The sequence below is a fragment of the Lissotriton vulgaris genome, chromosome 12, assembly GCF_964263255.1.
Source record: "Lissotriton vulgaris chromosome 12, aLisVul1.2, whole genome shotgun sequence".
NCBI classification, from domain to species: Eukaryota; Metazoa; Chordata; class Amphibia; order Caudata; family Salamandridae; genus Lissotriton; species Lissotriton vulgaris.
Window position 1 is genome coordinate 129,927,073 of NC_141700.1, and position 14,563 is coordinate 129,941,635.

A 14,563-nucleotide genomic window follows, 5' to 3' on the forward strand; every position below is an offset into this window, starting at 1 on the left:
CACTCTTCATTGAGCTTTGTGCCTGCCTCGCTACCTTTCTCTCACTTCTCACTTTATCTTTCTTCCTTTACTCCTTTCCTTTCTTTTATCTTTCTCTACTTCCCTTCTTCAAGAGTGCTTAATTTACTATTAGGCAGTAACTCAGAATGGACTTCATTGCCCAGAGGTTGCTCTCACTGTTGAAAAGGTTAGAGACACCTGGTCTAAGGACTTCAGGAATTCCCCTTCTAGAGCAACGCGTATACCTCTTTGAAGTGTGATCAATCCAAAGGACTTTCTCTTAAGAAACCTACAATGATCTTGCAGATCTACGTCGGGTGTCCAACTGCTCATCTTTTTTCCAAACAAAGAAGAATGTGGAATAAAAGCCCTTATTGTGTTCAGTAGATCATATATTTCATATTGTAGCTTGGCCACATGTTAAAGGTGTTCTGTGGTATGTGAGCAGCAGGGCAGCTATTGCCAAAATTCCATTAGATACCGCAACGGACAATCTTGAGTACTCAGCGCTCTGTAGTGCTGCCCTCCATTTGTAAGGCAAAGTCTGAAATTCTCCACTTCACAGAATGGAGAGAGGCAACAGGCAATGTGGAGAAGTTAATCACTCGTTTGTGTCTTGGTTTTAAGTGTATGAAGAACACTGTTACTCCTATGAAGGGTTTTTGTTGTCCTTTATCAGCTTTCTGTAATATCCTTGATTGCTGTTGGCTGGTGGCAATGGCCATACTATCTCCACTGAAACCATACTGCAATAATCCTCCTATGAAGTTCTGTGATGTTCTGGTTCCAGGAAATTCAGAGGATGCACAAAATATCAACACCTCAAGTGAGTGTCCCTTTTTATGCCTTGAAGAGCTTCATCCACGTTGTATTTTGCCATGTAAAGGCATTTCGAGGAATTTTACTGTACTTCCGATCGAAAAGAAGTGCCCTTAAGCTATCAGAGTTTTAAAAGAATTAACTAATGAAAGACCCCATTGGAAATATCCATAGTTACACCGAGCAGAGCAGACAACTGTCTAGTTCCTTCTTGAATGAATGCTTTGGCTGCTGGTCTGGTAAAGGACAGGAATGGCTAGTGTATTCATTCTCTTAATAGAATTTGCTGCCATGACTTTAGTTTTTGTCCATTACGTCAATGCACCTGTCATTCCACTAAAGAGGTGTAAAGGTAGGTGTGACGACTGCATGATGCACGTTGAACTGCGACGACTGAATGCAGACATGTGTGAACATTACGCCCGGAAGGTCCAGAGTTTGCAGCACAGTATTTATTTTCCGCACTTGGAAGTGGAAGAGGGACAATGTACATATTTTTAATTAGCTCATGTCCATCATGGTAGGCGTAGTCCAAGCTACGAATGGACTTGAAAGTCTTTCTGAAATGTTTTCTGGGTTGTTCCTTAAAATCAAAGAGGAAACATTGCTGCTCTGCCACTGTGATGAGAAGGCTACATTTCTCTGACCGGTTTTCCAGCAGAGTGTGAAATTTAGAAATGTTATCCGGTGTGGATTTCAATTGAGATGGTGCCCATTTTTTGGTATGAGTGAATCCTCAAGGTCATGCTGATCTTGCGAGGCACGGTCATCAATTGCATCCTGGTTCATTTATTCCTCTTCTAGTCCACCTTCTGCGTCTGGGACTTCATCCTCCCTTTCCTCTAGGCTTAGGCTGCCCAAATTCCCTAAAACTGGGTGGAATTTGAACCAGCTGAGGTGGCGGCAGTCACTGGTGCAAGTAGTGAGAAAGCAGATGATCTAGTGGCTACTGCTGTGGTGGAGGAGGCGGCTGGTTTTGATGCAGAACTGTCGCTCATTGAAGTGAATAATCCTCATCATATTCCAGCAAATACTGAGCTTTTAACTGCTGCAGACTATACACCGTATAGGTCTGATCTCCTTTTGAAACTCATTTCTGAATATTATCTTTGTATTCCTAATACGTTTCCAAAATATTGGTTATTAGATGGTGCAACAACTTCAGAGGAGAGAGGGGTTACACAAAGTTCAGTGGTCCCTCTAGTGATAGGTAATGGCGATAAAAACAAAATGCTAAGTCCAAGCCACAAAAGGTGCTGCAGAGACCACTAGATGATCAACAATTTGCAGTGAGAAAGCACCTGCCAATGGCGAGGACATGGCAATCAACGAAGCTGTTAGAGAAAAGGACTACTGAAGACCATACAGTCGATGAGCCTGACGACAATGAGTTACTCGTCAAAGATGGCGTCAACGGAAACTGAGGAGCAGATGATTTAATAATTTTCATTATCAATGAGGTTGTTGTCAACAACATTTTCTACGGGAAGAGTATTAACCCGTTAGGTGCTGCCGTCGGGCAACGGCTGTCGCAAGCACTACCTCCGTTGGCCGACGCGGCCCCGCCCGCTTAATAGAACGTTCCGCACTGGCGCAGAACGTTCGAAGCAGTTAAGGCGTTAAGATAGCTCTGGCGGCCATTTTTGCAGGTGCCAGGCCAAAAGGATTGTTGCAGGCTGCATCAGGATGGTATGCTCTTCTGAAGCAGAGGTAAGTTAAGAAAGAACCTTTTCCAGCGAGTAGCTCAGGCACCTTCAGGCGCAGCTGCCTCCCTGTATGTGTCTTTTAGCAGAAGTTCCCTAACGGGCACTTAGAGTAAAATCATCTTAATAAGGCGGCATCCCCTGAGGCGGGGCATGTCGTTTTTAGATCTAAAGCTAGCCGCCTGTCTCTGCTACGCAGTGTTTCTAATCTTAAAGGTATACTGATGTCACATTTAATGCCTTATTTTTTGGGTAAAGGCAGGCAAAAAAATCAGTGAAGAACTTTTTGAAACCACAAGCCGAACATGCTTTAAAGAGAAATTTCTTTTCTTTCAGAGATATCGGCATCCTAGCTGAAATCTTCCTGTTCCAGGGTAAAGAGAATCACTCAAACCACTCACTGAAAATATAGCATAGGCATGTAGGTCATCCAGGTGAGATGAAAAGGTGAAATTCGGATTATCTTTAGTAAATGTAACAGATAGTGTCCAATGGGGGAGGTCAGGGGGAAGGGGGGGGGGGGGAGTACTGCCTCATACTCGGGGTTTGTAAGAAAATCTTAGCTATGGCTACTTCTCGGAGAGTGACTATGGCAGTACATTCACTTGCATAGTCAACATTTAGGTGCTTTTTAGTAATGAAAATACACAACTAAACAAACCCTGTTCTTGGGGTTATAGCTATTTTAATAATGTTTACTGATCTTTTGAACGGCTGCTAGTTTAAGAGAAATGTTAAGACTTAACCAAGTTAAGTTGGCAAGAGTGGCAGGGTGTTAACAGCAAGAAGTTTACTGAACTATGAGACTTCAATTGTAGTATTTAAAAACTTCTTAGTCTTTTGCTCTTCCTTTTCTCAACTACTGAACATGTATTATCAATAAAAGAGCAAGGGCATGCACAAGTGTACTGAATACGTCAGCTGGCATCTTTATATATACAAATTACAGCATATTGGTCATTCTAAGGGAGTAAAACGTAAGTCAATGGTTCATTGCATCTTCAGCACCCAGCTCCCCATAGCACTCTCCGTTACAAATTCCTACGCTAAGGTCTACTTCTGAAAAATATAGGACAAAGTTGGGGGAAACCTACTTAAAGCCCAAGATATCACTCCGCTACTCATCAAGCTACGTTCATCTAAGCATTGTAACATTAAGAAAATTGCATGAAAGATCACTTTGCACCCCATGGCGAGCAGACACCAGCAGGTAACTGAAAAATAGGCTGTTTCCGAAACACTAAAATTACAGCACAGATGGGCAAGTACAGCAAAGCTGAATGGTAGACAGGGAGGAGGAAACATTTAGCATGAAGTGGTCAACCTAATCCATTACTACAAACATAGAAATGTAGACAACTATGGCATTACGGTGCTCTACAGGCAACATAAAGGAGATATGTTATTGCCGGCCAATGCATTTCAACAAACTACTCCTCATGCGTAACGCAACAGCAGCTCGTCTCTCATTAACCTCTCTAAACATTATTTATTATTTATTAATACAATTTGTAGAGCGCATACGTTTGCCCGTGGGCGTCTTGGCGCTATGAATACAAAGCAGGATTTCTGAGGGGGCAGTATCTAGACATAGAACCCATTACTGGTGAAACAGCCAAGTCTTCACCAGTTTCCGGAATTGGAGGAGCGATTGAGCTGCTCGGATTGTCAGTGGGAGCGAGTTCCAGAGTCTGGCTGCGGAGACCGTGAAACGCCTATCTCCCCATGTGACCGTCCTGGTGCGTGGTACCACTAGTTAGTACAGTGACATCGATCTCAATGATCTAGATGGACAGTAGGTGGAGAGCTGTGTTAGCAGAAATCTAGGGCACTGGTTGTGAATGGCTTTAAACACTAAGCAGAGTGATTTGAATTTAATGCGATTTTTGATTGATAGCCAATGATAGCTTTTTATTATATGGCTGACTGAATTACATTTTGGAGTTTTGGAGAGTAGTCTTGCTGCTGCATTTTGGATCATTTGTAATTTAGAAATTACTCGGGATTGTGCATTGATGAAGAGACCATTGCAATAATCAAGCGAGGAGAGTACTAATGTACTCATCACTGTTTTTCCCGCACTATCTGAAAGAAAGAGAATGATTTTCCTAATTAATCTGAGTTTGTGATGAGCATTCGCCGCTGTTTGATTAGCATGAGCTACAAAATTGAGTTTGTCTTCAAAAACTATACCCAGATTTCTAACCTTAGCAGAAGGGTTGGGTAAAACTCCTGAAGAAGGAGGCCACCACACCGGTGACCATTGTGGGGCAATCTTCCCGAAAATGACTACCTCCGTTTTCTCGGAGTTCGGTCTCAAGCAATTGACCTGCATCCAATCCTGAACGGCCAGCATGCCTTCTTGAAATTGTGCTGCTACACGTTCCTCATCATCATGGATAGCAAGCACCAGCTGGGTATCATCAGCGTAGGAGGTCAGGCTCATCTGGTAGGTTTTAATAACTCTCGCTAAGTCCAACACGTAGATATTAAACAGTGTTGGACTTAGCGATGAGCCCTGGGGTACTCCACAAGGTAAGGCAAGCTCCGGTGATTTGTAAGGTCCCAACGTGACTGCTTGTGATCTGCTAGAGAGAAATGAGGTAAGCAGCTCCCTTGCACTGGATCGGATGCCCAAACTTCCGACACGGTCAATCAAGATAGAATGATTGACCGTGTCGAAGGCCGCAGATAGATCCAGCATTATGAGAATGGCTGTCCCACCTTGATCCCTGATGGTTCTTATATCATCTGCAGCTTTGATAAGGGCCGTCTCCGTGCCATGGAGCTTTCAAAAACCAAACTGCGTATCGTCCAACAGTTTATTTTTCTCAAGATAGTACACCAACTGAATGTTCATTGCCTTTTCAAGCACTTTAGATAGATATGGTAGACTAGCTATGGGCCTGTAGTTTTTTAACTGCTCCTTATCCAATGATGGTTTTTTAAGGAGCGGTTTTAAAAGGGTAGTTTTTAGCATGTTCGGATATATCCCAGACCCAAGAATCACATTACAAACTTGCGTGATGACCATGCTGATTGTATCAAGAACCGGTAAATAGACTCTGGGGGGACAGGGATCCAGGGGCGATCCTGATTTTATAGACACCATGAGGTCCCTGATTTGTTCCTCCTGCAGTGCCTCAAATTGATCTAATGTACAGGTGGGGGGCGTGACATGAGTAACTGGGGATGCAATATTATCAGTAGAAAACTCAGAGTAAATGTCATGGACTTTGGTGAAGAAGAAGTTAGCTAAGGAGTCACAGAGAGCCTGCGATGGAGTGGGGGCTATATCTGTGAGCTTCCCGGCCAGATGTTTTACTACTTCAAACAGCTGTTTGCTGAGTTTTTGGCCGAGTCGATTTGATTTTCAAAATACTTTTTCTTGGTCTCTAGAATCATTTTTTTATAGGTTAGTTGTGTTTCCTTATAGCATGTTTTGCTAGCTAGATCATAGGACCTTCGCCAGTGTCTTTCCTGTCTACGACATTCTTGCTTTTGCCTTCTAAGTTCTTCTGTGAACCATGGGGAGGATGGCACCTTTCTATTCCTAGAGATAGTCTTAAGTGGGACCAATAAGTTCATTGCGTTATTTATCCAATCTATAAACTGTTTAGCAGCTAGATTTGGATCCATGGATATAGTAGGGCGGGACTTGAGCAATAAATCAGTAAGGGCTACATTGTCTATATCCTTCCAGACCCTGAAAGGTTCCTGAGAAGAGTAAGTTGGTTTAGTTGGAGGCATAATGAGAGTTGGAAGGGCACAGAGAATGACTGAATGATCGGACCAAGTGAGTGGTAAAATATCCAAAATGGTTAGGCCTTGTATGTTGGTAAAAATGGCATCCAACGTGTGGCCGGCTTCGTGTGTCGGGGCATTAACCAGTTGAACTAACCCCAAGCTTTCCAATTCTCCATTTAGTGCTTGGGAGTCAGCATTATCCTGTTTTTCTAAGTGAAAATTCAGGTCACCCAATACAATGAAAGAGTCCTCCGTCACCAAAGACTCGATAAGCGAATGAAAATTAGCCAGGAATGTGGATCGAGAGCCTGGCGGTCTATACATAAGGACCCCCTTAAGATTATATGAAGGAGTGACATTAATAGAGAATTGAAATGCTTCACAACATTTGGACAGAATCGGAAATATTCTAACCGAGAAATGATTCCGTGTAACAACCGCTATACCGCCCCCTTTTTTTCCCTGTCTGTCGAGTCGATGAACTGTATATCCCGAAGGTATAGCAACCGCCAGATCAGGGTCGGATTCGGCATCCATCCATGTTTCAGTTATAAATAACATGTCAATTTTTTTATCTAGTATTAAATCATGAATTTCCTGTCTGTGTTTGCCCAGAGATCTAACATTAGTAAGTGCAATGATTATTCTACTAGTATTGTTATTATTACAGGAAATGGCGCGCACTTTGCCGTTAATAAATGGCAGAGATGCGGTACAGCTGGGACAGGTAGAGATAGCCGATTGAGCAATATGCTCGGGATTATAACGTGGGCAGCTACTACATGGAGCTATCCTTAGATGTAAAAGATCCCTGGCAGAATAATGCCTCTGGTCGAAGTTGTCGTTTCGGCCAGGGGTCATGGCCCTCGGCCCGGTCCCGGCACGGACGGGCGCAGACGGGCTTGCCTTTGGCACGCCGCCGGCGCGCCCGCTGCGCGGACGGGATGACTTCGTCTTTAAATCCAGTATGGAGGAGGGCAGGATGTGGCCAGCAACTCGACCGCCACCCTTTCCCTCTCCCAGTATGGCGGCTGTGAGCACTTCTAGCCCCTGCGTCAGCACGTAGTCTGCTGCGCCGTGGGTAGCGATGTCAACAAACTAAAGTTTTTAAGATAATGACTATTTCAGTAATGATGCCGCAAAGTAAATTCAAATGCACACGTTTTAAAAATGCCTCAAAGTAAATACAAATGCACACGTTTAAAATTCGTTCCGCCTCCGGCTTCCGCCTCAGAGGTGAGCTAAATAGTATTCAATCAGCACGCTTGTGCTTAAGGGCGTTTAAATACCTTGGGAGGGCGGGATGTGGCCAGCAACTCGACCGCCACCCTTTCCCTCTCCCAGTATGGCGGCTGTGAGCACTTCTAGCCCCTGCGTCAGCACGTAGTCTGCTGCGCCGTGGGTAGCGATGTCATAAGGAGTCTCTGCTGCCTCCTCAAAATGAAGCTCACTTGAAATATATTCCAAATGCTGTATATTTGCCAAGTGCAGGTCTGATAAAGACAAAAGGGGTGAGAGAAGGCTTACATACTTGTAACAACATTTCTGAAAACATGTTATGTGGACATAATGCAAACAGACTGGTGTGTAAATGTAGAAGAATACAAGTTTGGGCCAAGGACATCTCGTCCAACATATTACAAGAGCAAAAGTGGTCTGGGATTGAGGGTCAACGCAATAGAATGGCCTGCAAAAAGAATAGTGTACACGTAGATGAGAACAAGACGCATATTCATACCCTTCGGTGGCTGTGGCGGCTGAGTTGCTGGTGGTGATGGCTCACTGCTCGGCTCTTCACTTTTGATGTTCACCTCTTCGTCATCATCGCTGAATGCGGCCTCAGCAGTATCATAGCAACTGTCCTCTTTGTCAGCCATGTGATTTTCCATTTCCATGGAAACCGGCTCTTCCGTTTTGACTGTAGGAATAGAAGGGGAAGAAGCTCAAAAGTTCAGCCTGCTGTGGATCAGCAGGTGGCATGGGGAGCACTTGGGAGAATGAACAGACTTCCAAATGCACACATCATCCTCATGCTCACCAATCTTCCACCCATAGACCCGCTCCTTGGAATTGGACTTCGTGAGAATCAAACAATAGACAAACTACAGAAAAGTATGGTGAAAAGGAGCACTTTACAAAATGCCACCCGCTGATTTAATCAATGTACTGCAGATATGTGTTTTAAAAAGTGCACCAGAATACAAGCTGACTCATTTGTAATCAACATTGTCGACGCATAAACTAGTGAAGGGTGAAGCAGCGGGCGAAGGAATATTGAAGCCCTGGGTTGGAAGAATACAGGGATCCAGAGATCAATCTGGGGTGAGGTCTTTAACAGGTAAGAGTGGAGGGATCTGGCACTTTTTAGCCAGCCCAATCCATGTATCTTTAGAAAGGCCTAGACGAATCAAGAGTACAGCTGTCCCAAAAACACAGGAGGGCAAGTTAAACAGTGGAATAAAGACAAACGATAGAAATTATCCAATAGTAGAAGAGACGTCCTAGAAAGTATTGATGGCATTGCATGGGAACACAAGGGTTTCTGGTAAGCAGTTACACCCTCAACATTATGACTGACGGAAGGTACAGTAGGTGGAATTACTGGGCACACCTCTTGACGATTGTACGACTACAGAGGGAGTCGTCCTCCACCTGGACTAGGAAGCCATAGCAACCCATAGCTTGCGTCTTTTTATATTCATTGTGGAAGAAGGAAATTCCTTTTCCTGTGAGCTAATGCTTTAGGTCGCACTAGAAGTAGGGCTTCATTTAGACCTGAAGAAAGCCATTGACCAAGTATTGGCACCATAGTGGGCTGGAACAGCTGGAATCATTAAGAATGAATGGATCATTACACATAATCTTCATTAATTTTTGTATTTGCTTTTAATCATACAGAGGTACCCACTAATAAAGGTATTTCCTTTGAGTGTACCTCAATCTATTTTTTAAATAAACTGGCTCAGGCTATTATCCAGTACGTCGCTTATCAAGAACTCCCACGTACTGAGGTCGAGTGAACCCTGAGAGTATCATGTCACCAGGGTACTGAGGTCGAGTGAACCCTGAGAGTATCATGTCACCAGGGTACTGAGGTCGAGTCAACCCTGAGAGAATCATGTCCACAGGATGGAATGAGGATGCTTAATCATGCCACAAAAGAGAAGGTGAGGCTTTCTTATTTCGTATATGACTCATAACTTTGGTTACCATGTTGTTGACTACTCAGATAACCCTGTACACTAATGCATCCGTGGTTTGCGACATAAATTCTGAAGGATGTGTGATGGCTTGACTTATAACTCTCCTGTGGTGATACAGAAGCAATTATTCTTGCCTAGAACCCCATATCCATTATAGGGCCAATGAGCCAACAGTTAATCACACTGTCTTGGTGTAGTGTCTCAAAAAAGTCCAATATACAGCTAGCACAGTGAAAAAACTGAAATCGCGACACAGGATCTGTGACTCCAGTACACTATCTCCCTTTTCTCTGCATTGAGCTGGTTTGTAGGTTTTGGATACTTATTAATAGTGGTGTAACAAAATACAACAGTCTGTAAAATGCTAGTGGTTTGCGACCACAAATATGACATCAGAACAGCTCTGCATACCATTTCTCCAATTTTTTTGTGAGAATAATTTATATAAAACACTATGCATGGTTGCAGACTCTGGGCCGTTACTCATAACACCATGCTGCAGTCACTGCTCTAGCCCCGGATTGAAGGTTCTATTCTTTTTCAGGCATTGCTAGAATTTCAGGAGAGTAAGGGAAAAAATGCGAATAAAAAACAAATAGAAGAGCCGTAACCAAAGGATGATCTTGTGATGCATATTATCACTCAATCAATGAGGAGGGACTAGGGATTAGAAGGTCTGTTTCATTCCCCAGGGAAAGTACGAGGTTTATCAAAGAGGAAACAGACACTTGTAACACTAGGCCATTGGTCATATAAATTTAGAGTAACCTCAAAAACCCTATGCACATGTGGTTATTGCGGTATATATGGTTCATCCGCCCCGCATATGGGTTGTTGGCCGTTATCATTGGTTACTCTAAGTTAGTGATGTTGCCAGCCTCAACCTGAGGCACCTCTGGCATATAGTGCAGTGTCCAGAGAAGCAGAAAAAAGAAAAAAGTGGTGTGTCAAAAATAGAGTTTAGAAATAAGGAAAAAAGGTTTAAAAAACTGAAGAATCACCCTGAGTAGTTTTATTTAATGGTGTGATTTCCAGGTTGTTAAAAGGATCTGTTACTACTAGATTGATCGAGTAACTAGATCATAGTAGTTGAAAAACACTTATTACACAAACGTCGACATGTTTCTGCTCTGTCGGCCCACAGGGGTCTATAGAGCATTCGTCAGGACTAACAATAAAAATAGACAAACAATGTTCGGATTACTCACACCTTTTGTGTAGTATTGCGTTAATAACCTGTATACTTTGCAGGGTATTGACTCCTCCGATTTCTGAAAAGAAATAGGAAGAGAACATCGAAAAAGACACACTCTTTTATACACAATCCTAATTTAGGCTAGTACAAAGGGTAGAATAACATTATTATTCATTCATTACTGAAAAATCAGGAATATTCATCTCTAAAGTGGGGAGGGTTTGGGAAATGGTTAGAGCTTATCGCGCTGTAGACGGGGAAATGCACACACATTACAAGCACCTTCAGCAAGGGTGAATTTCATCTAGTACGCGCTAGCCTCTTGTCTAGCAAGCAAAGCGGGTCAGTTATTTTATAGAAATGCAGCCTATAGAGCGCGTGGGGAAGCAACTCGTAGAAAGGAACCTATTAGGCAAGATAGGCGAGTTGTGTTAAACGCAGCGCATTCGCGTACCTTGTAGACAGAGAGTACTTGCTTGCGTCGGGGGGCCCTCAGGACTCAGAGCTGTGTTTAAAAATATATTGGGTTAATGAATATTCTGTGTGGTCACCTTACCGAGATTCAGTAGGAAATGCTGCGTGGCTCCGCCATTACCCGCGTGTGCTTGTGATCACGTCTAGTGCTGACTCTGCCCCCGGAAGTTAGTGAATCCGGCTGGGTAGGCGTTTTAAAGGGCAGGCACTTTTTGCTCACGTGTTAGCGAGCGTATCTAGATGGATTGTTTTTTATAAACAAAACTTTATTGCTCGCATCAAGGAGAAATGGGAATTTGGCGAGTGTTGTTTTGAAACAGGCAGTCTCTTGTATTATAGATGGTACAGGCACTCTGGGCTCACGTGTTTAGCTAGCGTATCTAGGTAGATTGTTTTTTATAAACAGAACTTTATTGCTCGCATCAAAGAAAGATGGGATTTTGGCGAGTGTTGTTTTTTGAATGTGGTTTTTTTTGTTTTTTGAACTAGGCAGTCTCTTGTATTATAGATGGTACGTCATCTAGAGATTCAGTACAATGGAATAGATGGTCCATCATTTAGAAAATTGGTGCCACGGAATGGAATCATTGAGGCCATTTTCATAAGTTCTGAGGCGTTCCACCCACCTCAGTTCTTTTTCGAATAAAGTTCTTTCACATCTCTGGGATTTGTCGGTTAACATTTCAATTACTGACCAGTGGATGTCATCGCAGGAATGGCCTGCTTGCACAAAATGGGTACACAGTTTTGTGGTATTCTTTTTTTAATCTTATATTACTGCGATGTTCGCCAATCCTTGTTTTTATTTTTCGACATGTCATCCCGATGTAACGTTTTCCGCAGGGGCAAGTCACTGTGTAGATGACATGAGTCGAATTACAATTCGTGTGTTGACGTTGCTGCCAAACAAAGGTGTCAGAAAGCTGTAATGTTTTTGTAGCAGTTGTAGTTTTGCATGCTACGCATGACCCACACGGATAGTGTCCAGTTACTGGTGACATAGTTATATCCCTGGGCAGACTTACTTGCAGTTTTTTTGGCGGCGGTCGAGTATGTACCAAGACATCCTTGATATTTTTTGATCTCCTATTGGCAAACCTTGGTCTGGGCCAATTGAATTGTCCGGTGTGAAGGATATGCCAGTTCTTATTAACTAGTTTCTTTACTGCGTAAGACGCCTGGCTAAATGTTGTCACACAGGTGGTTAGATCAGGTATTATTTCTTTCTCAAATGTTTGTAGGAGGCATTCTCTCGGTTGATTTGTAGCTCTTTTTTTGCAGAGTTTGATTGTTTTCTCTGTATAGTTTCTTTGTCTCAGTCTGTCACATAATTCATTGGCTTGCAGTCTATAATCTGAGTTGTTACTGCAGTTCCTCTTCAAACGTAGAAACTGGCTGTAGGGAAGGTTGTCCCTCAATGGTTTGGGATGAAAACTTTCATAGGACAAAATGCTGTTCTTGGCCGTGGGTTTCCTGTACGTTTTTGTGTGTAACTCATTATCCTTTACAAATATGGTTATATCGAGGAAGTCGAGGTTGCAGCTAGTGGCTGTATGTGTAAATTTTAGCCAGGGGTCAAGGCTGTTAAGCCAGTTCATGAAAGTCTGTAGGTCCAATTTTTTGTCCCAAATCATAATGATATCATCAATGTATCTCTTCCAGTATAAAATACTGGAAGAGAAGATGTTGTCTACATTGATTATGTTGAGTTCTTCGAAGTGACTGACATAGAGCCCTGCCACCGAGGGGGCGAAGGCGCTCCCCATGGATGTTCCATGGATTTGAAGGTACATATCATCTCCAAAAGCGAAGAAGTTCTCCTTCAGTGCTAACTTACAGCACTCTAGAATGAAATGTCTTGGTGTTTTAAATTCCCAATCTTTAGAGAATAAGATGTCTTCTAAAACTTGCATGGTATCGTTTTGAGGCAGACTAGTGAAGAGGGCTTCAACATCTAGACCCACAAGAAGCATAGTTTGCGGATTGAAAGGTTTTTTATCTATTTGTACCAAAAGGTCTCGTGTGTCCTTTAAATATGCCGGTGTTTGTTGGACAAGAGGCTTCAAGAATTCATCGGCAAATTTGGAGAGTGGTTCCAATATTGAACCAATGCCCGAAACTATCGGACGACCTGGTGGTGGACTTCTGTTTTTATGAGTTTTTGGCAGAGAATAAAAATAGGGGGTAATAGGTTCCTTCGCCATCAAAAAGTCAGCCTCCTTCGGTGTGATCCAGCCTTTCGTCTCTGCTTCATTGACCATAATCGCAATGGTGTTCCTGAGTCTCTCAGTGGGGTCTGAGTCTATCTTTAGATAAAACCTTGTATCAGATAACAGAGCTAAGCACTGTGAGTCATATCCGTCTTTGCTTAAGATAACAGTTCCACCCCCCTTGTCTGCTGGCTTGATCACTATTTTTTCATTAGTTTTTAATGCTTCCAGGGCCAAGCGTTCGTTTTTACTTAGGTTTTGGTAGGGTTTTTTATATTGCAATTTATCTACTCCGTTTAGAAGTGCCTGCTCAAACGTCTGTAGTTCTGGGTGTACAGTTGAGGCTGGTGGATTAAAAGTGGATTTGTTCCTCAAATTAGTATCACCCTGTTCTGTCATCCCAATGTTGGATTTCTGATTGGAGAAGAAGGCCTTCAGTTTCAATGTCCTGCAAAATTCGGCTAATTCACTCTTCAATTTGAAAGTGTCAAGCCTGGGGGTAGGAACAAAGCCCAGTCCCTTGTTAAGGATTTCGATCTGTTCTTGTGGTAAATCAATACCCGAGAGGTTGATTACGAGGGATTGGTTTTGCTGGTTGAGGGGTGCGATGCTGCCATGCTGCGTGTCTGCACATTCCTCTGTTGGTCTTGCCATCTGAGGGATTTTTTCTTGCCTCTTGGCTGGTTTTGGCCTCTCGATAAAAAATGAGGTTCTTTTTGGGTGGTGTGCAGATTATGCCCCATTTGCTGTTCTCCCCAAGTTTGGCATTTGTTGCATGCCTTGATTGTATGGATCCATCCAACCTCCATATGGTGGAACGAAAGGCTGGTAATATGGCATATTGTACCCGTGAAAAAATGGTCTCTGCCATCTGTTTCCTCTCCTCGGGCGATTTTGTCTGTAATTACTCCTGCCTCTCTTGGGGAAAAAACCATCTGTACTATTGAAGGAATTATTGGAGGAATTATTAGATTCGTTGTCAGATCCTGTATCCTGAGGGGAATATTCCTCCACGGTATATGGATGCATCTTTTCTTGGTTGAATTTCTTTAAATCTTTCCCAAGTTTGTTTAACTTACTTTGTGTGAGAAATTCTCGGGTTTCCTCCAATTCCTTATTGATTTCATCCAGCCTTTGTTTGTATACTGCAGGATTGATACCCTTCTTCAGCTCTTTTTCACAATCCTCAATCTCTTTTAGGAGCTTATCTGA

General features: G+C 43.0%; 1 protein-coding gene across 1 annotated transcript in view; it reads right to left on the minus strand.

Annotated features, from left to right (window-relative positions):
* INTS3 (integrator complex subunit 3) overlaps positions 1–14,563 on the minus strand; it is a 677,967-nt gene that overhangs the window by 240,248 nt on the left and 423,156 nt on the right. The window contains exon 15 of the mRNA XM_086947563.1: positions 8,008–8,187. Coding sequence (XP_086803689.1) covers positions 8,008–8,187 — 180 coding nt within the window. The remainder of the gene's footprint in view (positions 1–8,007; positions 8,188–14,563) is intronic.